Source organism: Nicotiana tabacum, chromosome 17 (genome assembly GCF_000715075.1).
Source record: "Nicotiana tabacum cultivar K326 chromosome 17, ASM71507v2, whole genome shotgun sequence".
NCBI classification, from domain to species: Eukaryota; Viridiplantae; Streptophyta; class Magnoliopsida; order Solanales; family Solanaceae; genus Nicotiana; species Nicotiana tabacum.
The window spans coordinates 106,180,562-106,193,814 of record NC_134096.1 but is presented as its reverse complement, the minus strand read 5'-3'; the positions used below and the strand labels follow the sequence as shown (position 1 = coordinate 106,193,814).

Genomic DNA, 13,253 nt, shown 5'->3' with positions numbered 1-13,253 from the left:
AACCCAGAATATTGTGTCCACAATAGCCTCTAAGAGTGTCATAAGCACTGTCGGGATAAGGCCCCAACTATACCCAAACTGTACAACAAAAGTAACCATCCTATGAAAGCTCCAGGAAGAGGTGGAGCTTACCAACTCACAGCTGAACCCCGAAATCCTAGCGGAGGGGTCGATCAGAGTCCCTACCTGGACCTGCACGCACGAAACAAAAATGCAGTGTCCTTAGGCAACGGGACATCAGTACGAATAAAAATGTACTAGTATGTAAGGCAGAAAGTAGAATCATACATAGCTGATGTAAAAAGGTAATAAAGATACCACCTGACACTGAAACTCTGATAGCCTCCATGGCCGACATCCGACCTCATAGTAATAAAATATGCATGGTATGCTCGTGTAATCGTATGTCGTGAATACATATATATTGATGTAAATGTATGACATACCCAACCAAATGCTAGCAATGGCGGTCTCTCCCGGTAGCTAACCGGTATCATATTGCCAACCTGTGGCCATCTGTACAATATATATAGTCTTTCGGGCAAATAGGCCCCTTACCTCCGATTATAGCTCGAAGTCCATGCATAATATGTTATGTATGATATGAACTTTGAATGCACATAATAGGCCATAACAAAAACTTAGCCAACCTTGGCTCATTGGTACTCTTATTCTCATAATCTCATAATCACCTTCGTATCGCATACAAATATCTCGTGGAACCTCATATCTTTTTTAATAAGTTTGAAAACTTAACTCGACTTTTAGAAAGATAACTTAACTCTGAATATGTTCATAAAAAGCTTAAGGTGCTTCACTTAGTCATTATACCTGATTTCTTGATAATTAGTAAAAGAAAGTATTTCAAAAAAAATCAATTGTTTTAGTAGTTTAAACATAAAAATTATATTTGAGAATTTTTGAAATCGACGTGTCACTTTAGAGATTTTAAAATACACTTTAACAAGGAAGAATGACTGATCGCAAATACTAAATGCCTTTATTTTTAAGTCACACAACCCAAAGACGAATAAGAATTCATATATATGGACATATATTTAAGAAAGCCGACAAAATGACATATATAGATGTCGAATACCCTTTTTAACCGAACGAGTGGAATATCAACCTAATAGCATCATGAAAATACTTCAGCTACGATACCAATGTCTTTCACAGAAGGTCTTTCTAGCAACAGAATAGTAAAATATCACATTTGGCGTCTTAGGAATTTCCCAAAATTCGTGCTAAAAGGAAGGACGAAGCTTAGCCTTAACATACCTCTCCAACGAACGTCCGAATGCCTGTAGTTCCTTCACGAAAGTTGTTCCTTACATCCTAAGCTTTGAAACCACTATATATATGCAACTTGTACGCACCTATAAAGAGTTCATAAATGAGTCTAAATTGGCAGATTTGCCATATGACCCTAGCTTGACGAAACGCCCGTAGAACTTTGTAAAAACGATCATAAAAGAGTCCCAAGATGATTACCTTGGCAAACCAAGTATAAATCCTGAAGAACCAGTAAGAAAAACAATTTTCTATCTTCCAAAAATAGCTCCAAACACAGCTAATAGAAAGGAAAAACGATTGCAAAGCGTAGAGATTGCGCTTCTAGGCACGGGGGCAATCTTTAACAATAGAAATCGTTAAAAATGCACCTTAATCACTCAAGAACACCATGAAACCCTCTCTTAAGCTTTCTCACTGTTTTGGGACGAAGATGAAATATTTTTGGGTCTTAAAAGTCGGATTTTCCGACTTATACCACTTGTTTGACCCGACCCGGTTTGCGACCCGATTTTAGCCCGGACAGTCCGCGGTAAAACAGTTATAACTTTTTACTCCAATGTCGGTTTGATATGAGATTTCTTTGGTTGCAAACTAGACTCGTAGACCTTCGATTTGGTAGGTTGTGGGTCCCATAACTCTTTATATATTGGGAGAAATGATCTGATACATTTGACCCAAAGTTTAGAAAATTTATTAGAGAAATTTAGGATAACTTTTGTCGACCTTTATTTCGCAACTTGCTTGACTCCAAAACTTAACATGTGACCAGTGTGATATTATAATACCTCATAACACATTATTATTAGCATATTATACACTCTTAGTCTTATCCCACAGGTGCAAGTTAACTTAAACCTTCCGAACGCGCGGGGTGCTACCCGAGCCATTTCTTTAACCATGAACCTTTGTTTAAGGGATTCCTTTGACTTAAAGCTTTAGTTTAGTTCCTTGATATTACCACACATTTTCAGTCTTATTCTCCCAATGTACTATACCCAATCATATATACCTAATATAACCATGCCACGTTACGTATATTACGTAAGAGAAGAGAGAAACACCTGGGGTCTCAAAGTCTCCCCCCCTTAAGAACATTCGTCCGCGAATGGGTCAAGTCAATTCTTTGGTTTCATTTCTTGTCCGCTAATACGTTATTTGCGAGGCTATATTTGTTATATTTACAAAGCATAAATCAAATTATGAAGATTCCAACTACTAGGCTTCGTATAGCTATCTCGCAATAAGAAATTTAAATTGCACTTTCAAGTCATTTAAAATCCAATTAAGTTGGTGTAAAGAAATAATTGGCAATTATTTAAATGCGACTCACCTTAAGTCGTAAATAGGTGGGGGTACTTCTTCCTCATTTCCTCCTCAGCTTCCCAGGTCATTTTCTCGATGTTGTTATTTCGCCATAACACTTTCACGGAAGCTACTTCTTTAGTTCGAAGCTTCCTTATCTGCCGATCTAAAATAACTACTGGTACCTCTGCATAAGATAAGTCTTCAGCAATGTGAATATCCTCAATGGGCGTAATACGTGAAGGATCTCCAATGCACTTCCGGAACATAGATACATGAAACACAGGATGGAATGCATCCAATGCTAAAGGCAATTCAATCTCGTACGCCACCCTACCAATCCTCCGAATAATCTTATACGGTCCAACATACGTGGGGCTGAGCTTCCCCTTCTTTCCAAATCGCATGACGGCCTTCATAGGCGATACTTTCAGGAAAACCCAATCTTCTACATCAAACTCTAAGTCTCATCGTCGAACATCTGCATAAGACTTTTGCCGACTTTGTGCTGTACGAAGCCAGTCTCTAATAAGTTTTACCTTTTCCATTGCTTGCTGGACTAAGTTAGGACCTAGCAACTCTGTTTCCCCGACCTCGAACCAACCGATCGGCGACCTACACTTTCGCCCGTATAGTGCTTCGTAAGGAGCCATCTGAATACTAGCTTGGAAGCTGTTATTATAAGCGAACTCAATAAGAGGTGGATGATCATCCCAACTTCCTTTAAAATCTAGCACGCAGGCACGTAACATATCCTCAACTGTCTGAATAGTACGCTCTGACTGTCCATCAGTTTGCGGATGAAAAGCGGTGCTAAGATTTACCTGCGTGCCTAGACCCTTCTGAAAAAATTTCCAAAAATATGCTGTAAATTGAGCCCCTCGATCAGAGATAATAGATAATGGCACTCCGTGAAGGCGAACAATCTCTCGAATGTAAAGCTTGGCATAATCCTCGGCTAAATATGTCATCCTGACTAGGCAGGAAATGAGCAGATTTTGTAAGCCTATCAATAATTACCCAAATAGAATCATACCTCTGTGGAGTGCGAGGCAAACCAGTGATGAAGTCCATATTTATCATGTCCCATTTCCATAATGGAAGCTCAATACACTGAGTTAGGCCTCCAGGCCTCTGATGTTTGGCTTTAACTTGCTGGCAGTTGGGACATTGGGCTACCAGCTCCGCGATATCTTTTTTTATTCCATTCTACCAATAGATCTGTCGAAGGTCCCGATACATCTTTGTCGCTCCGGGATGAACTGCATAGCTAGAATAATGGGCCTCCAAAAGAATCGTGGCACGAATCTCTCCTACTGACGGTACACATAAGCGGCCCTGGTATCTAAGGACTCCATCTCCAGTTAGCTCAAATAAAGGTTGTTGCTGCTGTGGAATACTTTCCCTCAGTTTTATAAGCTCAGGATCCTCGTGCTGTCGCTCTTTCACTTCAGTAACAAAAGAAGATTTTTCCGTATTCTGAACGAGAATGCGTCCACCCTATGCATCTACCAAACGCACCTGCAAACTAGCTAACTGGCATAGATATTTGGTCATCTTGACCTTATTAGCTTCAACATGGCTTAGACTGCCTATGGACTTCCAGCTAAGGGCATCAGCAACAATATTAGCTTTGTCGGGATGATATAACATATAAACATCATAGTCCTTTAGTAATTCTAGCCATCTTCTTTGTCGTAGGTTCAACTCCCTCTGTTTAAATAAATACTGAAGGACCTGGTGGTCGGTGAAAACATCAATATGAACCCCATATAGATAATGCCGCCAAATCTTTAGGGCAAATACAACTGCGGCTAACTCAAGATCATGCGTAGGATAGTTCTGTTCATGTTTTCACAACTGTCTGGAGGCGTAAGCGATAACCTTACCATGCTGCATAAGAACACAACCTAGGCCAATTCTCGAGGCATCACAATATACAACATAACCCTCGGTGCCATCCGAAAGAGTCAAGACAGGTGCCGTAGTAAGCCTTTTCTTTAGTTCCTGAAAACTTGTTCACATGCCTCAGTCCACTGAAACTTAGCTCCCTTATGTGTCAGTTTCGTCAATGGTGCAGAGATAGAGGAAAATCCCTCCACAAACCTTCGGTAATACCCTGCCAAGCCTAAAAAGCTACGAACCTCTGTCGGATTCAAGGGCCTCGGCCAAGTCATCACAGCTTCAATCTTTTGGCCATCAACCTTGATACCATCGCCGGTAATAACATGACCAAGAAAAGCTACAGAAGTTAGCCAAAATTTACATTTAGAGAATTTAGCATATAACCTGTAGTCCTGGAGAGTCTGAAATACAGCTCGCAAGTGGTCCGCATGCTCGGCTTCCGATCGTGAATATATCAGGATGTCGTCAATAAACACAATCACAAATTCATCCAAGAATAGTTTGAATACCCGGTTCATAAGATCCATAAAGGTTGCTGGGGCATTTGTAAGCCCGAAAGACATGACAAGGAATTCAAAATGGCCATACCTCGTCCTAAATGCTGTTTTTGGGATATCAATACCCCTGACTCGTAGCTGATGATAACCGGATTGCAAGTCGATCTTCGAAAAGCATTTGGCACCTTGTAACTGGTCGAACAAGTCATCAATCCGTGGAAGAGGATACTTATTCTTGATAGTGACTTTATTTAGTTGCCTGTAGTCAATGCACATCCGCAAGGACCTATCTTTCTTTCGAACAAAGAGCACCGGAGCACCCCATGGGGATGTACTTGGCCTAATAAAGCCTTTATCGAGCAAGTCCTTAAGTTGTTCCTTCAATTCCCTTAGCTCTGCAGGAGCCATTATGTAGGGATGAATGGATATAGGCTGCGCATCAGGAAGCAAATCTATAGCGAAATTGATTTCCCTTTCGGGGGAAATTCCTGGAAGCTCGTCAGGGAATACCGTCGGGAATTCATTCACAATAGGAACCGACTGAAGAGTCGCTGACTCCTTATCTATATCCCTAACATGAACCAGATGGTATATACAACCTTTAGCAATAAACTTCCGAGCCCTAAGGTATGAAATAAACTTACCCTTGGGCGTGGCTGCATTACCTTTCCATTCAAGGACAGGCTCACCAGGAAAATGAAATCGGACCAACTTTGCACGACAATCAATATTAGCATAACAAGCTACCAACCAATCCATACCCATAATGACATCGAAGTCTAGCATAACCAATTCAACTAAATCAACAGAGGTTGGATGGTCATTAATTAACACTGTACAATCTCGATAGACATGATTAGCTACAATAGAGTCGCCAACTGGCGTAGACACCTCAACTGGCTGTGGCAACAACTCAGATCTCATGTCAAGCTTACCAGCAATAAATGGAGTAATATATGAAAATGTAGAGCCGGGATCCATCAATGCATAAATGGCATGAGAATGTATTGTCAATATACTTGTGATAACATCTGGGGATGCCTCTGAATCCTGTCGGCCTGTGAGTGCAAAAAAGCGGTTCTGGCCACCACTAGAACCTGAGGTGTCTCCTCTACCTCTCCCCCTACCACGGCCCTGAGTAGACTGTGGACCTGGTCGGGGAGCACGGACTGAGGGTGAAGAGGCTGTTGTGAATCCTGAAGGCTGAGCTGGTGTACCTCTGCCTAACCTCGGGCACCGGCTAATATAATGTCCTGTCTGCCCACAATGAAAACATGCACTCGAACCCTGTCTACATTGCCCGGTGTGCAGCTTACCGCACTGAGTACATGGAGAAGTAAGCTGTCTCATCTGTGCAGAACGCTCCTGTCGACGGCCCTCAGGCTGGCCTGAGCTCTGCCCCGGTCCTGACTGAATATAATGATCAAACCGCTGGCCCTGCATCTGTGGTGGGAAACTACCTGCTGACCGAGGTGGATATCGATGGAGTGGGGGCCTAAAATCAACTCGTGGCTCCCTATAAGACCCCATAGTACGAGCCCTCTTACTCTGCTCCCTATCCCTGCGAGTATCATGAATCCGACGGGAAAGGTCCTCTGTAGTCTGAGCGAAAGCCTATATGCGGGAAATATCTACATCATCCGATAGGGATGCAACCCTACAGTCTCTAATCAGATGATCCCCCAAGCCATCCACATAATGATGAACTCTAGCCCTCATGGTACGTACTATATCTGGTGCATACCTTGCCAAAGAATTAAACTTATGGATATAATCCCTCACACTCATATCGCCCTGCTTTAGGCTAAGAAACTGGTCAAGACGGGCCTCCCGAACCTCCCGTGGCAAATAATGGGCTAAAAAAGCCTCAGAGAAGTCCTCCCACTCTGCCGGCGGAGCATCAGGTCCTCTAGATCTCTCCCATGCCTCATACCATAGGACGGCTACATCACGTAGTCAAAAAGAAGCCAACTCCACAGCCTCGGTGACGGAGGTATGCATCACCCTCAATACTTTATACATATGGTCTATAAAGTCCTGGGATCCTCAGTGGAACTGGATCCTGTAAATAATAGAGGGGCCAAGTGAAGAAACTTTCGTACCATCGAGCTTCCTATCCGATCTCTCCGGGCATCTGCTCCTGACTCCAGCTGTCGCTCATGAATAGAAACCATCCTAGTCAGCAACTGAACAGCCTCCCTCATCCCCTGCTCCCCAGTCTCTAATGGGGAAACAATAGGTGCTGGAGGTCCTGTGTCAATGATAAAATCATATGCATACTCTCAGAGTATCATTTCACTCAATCCTCCCAGTCACTTAGTCCTCATAGTCACTCAATCCTCACAGTCACTCAATCCTCCCAATCGCTCGGCACTCGCACTTAGTAGGTACCTGCGCTCACTGGGGTGTGTACAGACTCTGGAGGGGCTCCTTCAGCCCAAGCGCTATTATCTGCATGGACAACTCACATGCTATAGTATCAATATATGTATCCGCACAGATAACTCACATGCTATAATAAGCCAATCTGGCCTGCTGCGGCATGCAGCTTGATCCCATAATAATAATTTATATAAAGCCAATATGGCCTGCTGCGGCGTGCAGTCCGATCCCATAATTATCCTCACAATCATGCCCTCGGCCTCACTCAGTCATCAATTTCTCCAGTCTCTCTCTCTCTCATGGGCTCACAATGTCATGAAAATAGTCCGAAAATGATGATATGATGTATCAATAAATAACAACAGAGACTGAGATATGATATATAATGACATGAATATGACTGAGTATGAATTTTTAATTTAAAACAAATAATTCACAGCAATATGACCTCTGTGGGTCCCAATAATACTGGCACATAACCTCAACATGATTTTTAATATGATTCTCAGCTCAATTTCTTTAGCACATAAAACTACATAGAAAATGCCAAGATTATTTGACTATAAAATTCCACAGAGACAATTATGTCACAATTTCCATGGTGCACGCCCTCACGCCCATCACCTAGCACGTGCGTCACCTCCCAACAATTCACATAATACATATATTCAGGGTTCATACTATCATGCCCCAAACTAGGGGAGGCACGACTGGCACTCGATACTGTATTCGATCGAGTTAGCCACTAAACATACTAGCTAACTAGACTGGGGGCCCAACAGATCGGGCAGCACAATATCTGAAATACTAAGCCTGGACCGTAAGGTTATGACATGAATAACAATAAGCCATATAAACATAGGTAGACAAGCCAAAATAATAAAATACTAGCTGGCCGATGAGGCCGCGACTGAAGACATACATGCCTGCACACCTATATATACATGCCAAGCCTATGGGCTGGAGACTGAAAGCAGCAAAAAGAAACCCAGAATATTGTGTCCACAATAGCCTCTAAGAGTGTCATAAGCACTGTCGGGATAAGGCCCCAACTATACCCAAACTGTACAACAAAAGTAACCATCCTATGAAAGCTCCAGGAAGAGGTGGAGCTTACCAACTCACAGCTGAACCCCGAAATCCTAGCGGAGGGGTCGATCAGAGTCCCTACCTGGACCTGCACGCACGAAACAAAAATGCAGTGTCCTTAGGCAACGGGACATCAGTACGAATAAAAATGTACTAGTATGTAAGGCAGAAAGTAGAATCATACATAGCTGATGTAAAAAGGTAATAAAGATACCACCTGACACTGAAACTCTGATAGCCTCCATGGCCGACATCCGACCTCATAGTAATAAAATATGCATGGTATGCTCGTGTAATCGTATGTCGTGAATACATATATATTGATGTAAATGTATGACATACCCAACCAAATGCTAGCAATGGCGGTCTCTCCCGGTAGCTAACCGGTATCATATTGCCAACCTGTGGCCATCTGTACAATATATATAGTCTTTCGGGCAAATAGGCCCCTTACCTCCGATTATAGCTCGAAGTCCATGCATAATATGTTATGTATGATATGAACTTTGAATGCACATAATAGGCCATAACAAAAACTTAGCCAACCTTGGCTCAGTGGTACTCTTATTCTCATAATCTCATAATCACCTTCGTATCGCATACAAATATCTCGTGGAACCTCATATCTTTTTTAATAAGTTTGAAAACTTAACTCGAATTTTAGAAAGATAACTTAACTCTGAATATGTTCATAAAAAGCTTAAGGTGCTTCACTTAGTCATTATACCTGATTTCTTGATAATTAGTAAAAGAAAGTATTTCAAAAAAAATCAATTGTTTTAGTAGTTTAAACATAAAAATTATATTTGAGAATTTTTGAAATCGACGTGTCACTTTAGAGATTTTAAAATACACTTTAACAAGGAAGAATGACTGATCGCAAATACTAAATGCCTTTATTTTTAAGTCACACAACCCAAAGACGAATAAGAATTCATATATATGGACATATATTTAAGAAAGCCGACAAAATGACATATATAGATGTCGAATACCCTTTTTAACCGAACGAGTGGAATATCAACCTAATAGCATCATGAAAATACTTCAGCTACGATACCAATGTCTTTCACAGAAGGTCTTTCTAGCAACAGAATAGTAAAATATCACATTTGGCGTCTTAGGAATTTCCCAAAATTCGTGCTAAAAGGAAGGACGAAGCTTAGCCTTAACATACCTCTCCAACGAACGTCCGAATGCCTGTAGTTCCTTCACAAAAGTTGTTCCTTACGTCCTAAGCTTTGAAACCACTATATATATGCAGCTTGTACGCACCTATAAAGAGTTCATAAATGAGTCTAAATTGGCAGATTTGCCATATGACCCTAGCTTGACGAAACGCCCGTAGAACTTTGTAAAAACGATCATAAAAGAGTCCCAAGATGATTACCTTGGCAAACCAAGTATAAATCCTGAAGAACCAGTAAGAAAAACAATTTTCTATCTTCCAAAAATAGCTCCAAACACAGCTAATAGAAAGGAAAAACGATTGCAAAGCGTAGAGATTGCGCTTCTAGGCACGGGGGCAATCTTTAACAATAGAAATCGTTAAAAACGCACCTTAATCACTCAAGAACACCATGAAACCCTCTCTTAAGCTTTCTCACTGTTTTGGGATGAAGATGAAATATTTTTGGGTCTTAAAAGTCGGATTTTCTGACTTATACCACTTGTTTGACCCGACCCGGTTTGCGACCCGATTTCAGCCCGGACAGTCCGCGGTAAAACAGTTATAACTTTTTATTCCAATGTCGGTTTGATATGAGATTTCTTTGGTTGCAAACTAGACTCGTAGACCTTCGATTTGGTAGGTTGGGGGTCCCATAACTCTTTATATATTGGGAGAAATGATCTGATACATTTGACCCAAAGTTTAGAAAATTTATTAGAGAAATTTAGGATAACTTTTGTCGACCTTTATTTCGCAACTTGCTTGACTCCAAAACTTAACATGTGACCAGTGTGATATTATAATACCTCATAACACATTATTATTAGCATATTATACACTCTTAGTCTTATCCCACAGGTGCAAGTTAACTTAAACCTTCCGAACGCGCGGGGTGCTACCCGAGCCATTTCTTTAACCATGAACCTTTGTTTAAGGGATTCCTTTGACTTAAAGCTTTAGTTTAGTTCCTTGATATTACCACACATTTTCAGTCTTATTCTCCCAATGTACTATACCCAATCATATATACCTAATATAACCATGCCACGTTACGTATATTACGTAAGAGAAGAGAGAAACACCTGGGGTCTCAAAGTCTCCCCCCCTTAAGAACATTCGTCCGCGAATGGGTCAAGTCAATTCTTTGGTTTCATTTCTTGTCCGCTAATACGTTATTTGCGAGGCTATATTTGTTATATTTACAAAGCATAAATCAAATTATGAAGATTCCAACTACTAGGCTTCGTATAGCTATCTCGCAATAAGAAATTTAAATTGCACTTTCAAGTCATTTAAAATCCAATTAAGTTGGTGTAAAGAAATAATTGGCAATTATTTAAATGCGACTCACCTTAAGTCGTAAATAGGTGGGGGTACTTCTTCCTCATTTCCTCCTCAGCTTCCCAGGTCATTTTCTCGATGTTGTTATTTCGCCATAACACTTTCACGGAAGCCACTTCTTTAGTTCGAAGCTTCCTTATCTGCCGATCTAAAATAACTACTGGTACCTCTGCATAAGATAAGTCTTCAGCAATGTGAATATCCTCAATGGGCGTAATACGTGAAGGATCTCCAATGCACTTCCAGAACATAGATACATGAAACACAGGATGGAATGCATCCAATGCTAAAGGCAATTCAATCTCGTACGCCACCCTACCAATCCTCCGAATAATCTTATACGGTCCAACATACGTGGGGCTGAGCTTCCCCTTCTTTCCAAATCGCATGACGGCCTTCATAGGCGATACTTTCAGGAAAACCCAATCTTCTACATCAAACTCTAAGTCTCATCGTCGAACATCTGCATAAGACTTTTGCCGACTTTGTGCTGTACGCAGCCAGTCTCTAATAAGTTTTACCTTTTCCATTGCTTGCTGGACTAAGTTAGGACCTAGCAACTCTGTTTCCCCGACCTCGAACCAACCGATCGGCGACCTACACTTTCGCCCGTATAGTGCTTCGTAAGGAGCCATCTGAATACTAGCTTGGAAGCTGTTATTATAAGCGAACTCAATAAGAGGTGGATGATCATCCCAACTTCCTTTAAAATCTAGCACGCAGGCACATAACATATCCTCAACTGTCTGAATAGTACGCTCTGACTGTCCATCAGTTTGCGGATGAAAAGCGGTGCTAAGATTTACCTGCGTGCCTAGACCCTTCTGAAAAAGATTTCCAAAAATATGCTATAAATTGAGCCCCTCGATCAGAGATAATAGATAATGGCACTCCGTGAAGGCGAACAATCTCTCGAATGTAAAGCTTGGCATAATCCTCGGCTAAATATGTCGTCCTGACTGGCAGGAAATGAGCAGATTTTGTAAGCCTATCAATAATTACCCAAATAGAATCATACCTCCGTGGAGTGCGAGGCAAACCAGTGATGAAGTCCATATTTATCATGTCCTATTTCCATAATGGAAGCTCAATACACTGAGTTAGGCCTCCAGGCCTCTGATGTTCGGCTTTAACTTGCTGACAGTTGGGACATTGGGCTACCAGCTCTGCGATATCTTTTTTTATTCCATACCACCAATAGATCTGTCGAAGGTCCCGATACATCTTTGTCGCTCCGGGATGAACTGCATATCTAGAATAATGGGCCTCCGAAAGAATCTTGGCACGAAGCTCTCCTACTGACGGTACACATAAGCGGCCCTGGTATCTAAGGACTCCATCTCTAGTTAGCTCAAATAAAGGTTGTTGCTGCTGTGGAATACTTTCCCTCAGAATGCGTCCACCCTCTGCATCTACCAAACGCACCTGCAAACTAGCTAACTGGCATAGATATTTGGTCATCTTGACCTTATCAGCTTCAACATGGCTTAGACTGCCCATGGACTTCCGGCTAAGGGCATCAGCAACAATATTAGCTTTGTCGGGATGATATAATATATAAACATCATAGTCCTTTAGTAATTCTAGCCATCTTCTTTGTCGTAGGTTCAACTCCCTCTGTTTAAATAAATACTGAAGGATCTGGTGGTCGGTGAAAACATCAATATGAACCCCATATAGATAATGCCGCCAAATCTTTAGGGCAAATACAACTGCGGCTAACTCAAGATCATGCGTAGGATAGTTCTGTTCATGTTTTCACAACTATCTGGAGGCGTACGCGATAACCTTACCATGCTGCATAAGAACACAACCTAGGCCAATTCTCGAGGCATCACAATATACAACATAACCCTCGGTGCCATCCGGAAGAGTCAAGACAGGTGCCGTAGTAAGCCTTTTCTTTAGTTCCTGAAAACTTGTTCACATGCCTCAGTCCACTGAAACTTAGCTCCCTTATGTGTCAGTTTCGTCAATGGTGCAGAGATAGAGGAAAATCCCTCCACAAACCTTCGGTAATACCCTGCCAAGCCTAAAAAGCTATGAACCTCTGTCGGATTCAAGGGCCTCGGCCAAGTCATCACAGCTTCAATCTTTTGGCCATCAACCTTGATACCATCGCCGGTAATAACATGACCAAGAAAAGCTACAGAAGTTAGCCAAAATTTACATTTAGAGAATTTAGCATATAACCTGTAGTCCTGGAGAGTCTGAAATACAGCTCGCAAGTGGTCCGCATGCTCGGCTTCCGATCGTAAATATATCAGGAT

The 13,253-nt window shown here is 41.6% G+C and overlaps 1 protein-coding gene across 1 annotated transcript; it reads right to left on the bottom strand.

The window, feature by feature from the left end:
• Positions 1-12,051: 12,051 nt before the first annotated feature.
• On the bottom strand, positions 12,052-12,483 carry LOC142172027 (uncharacterized). The gene has a single exon (XM_075235778.1). It carries the CDS (start codon positions 12,481-12,483, stop codon positions 12,052-12,054), a length of 432 nt encoding a protein of 143 aa, XP_075091879.1.
• Between the last annotated feature and the right edge of the window lie 770 nt (positions 12,484-13,253).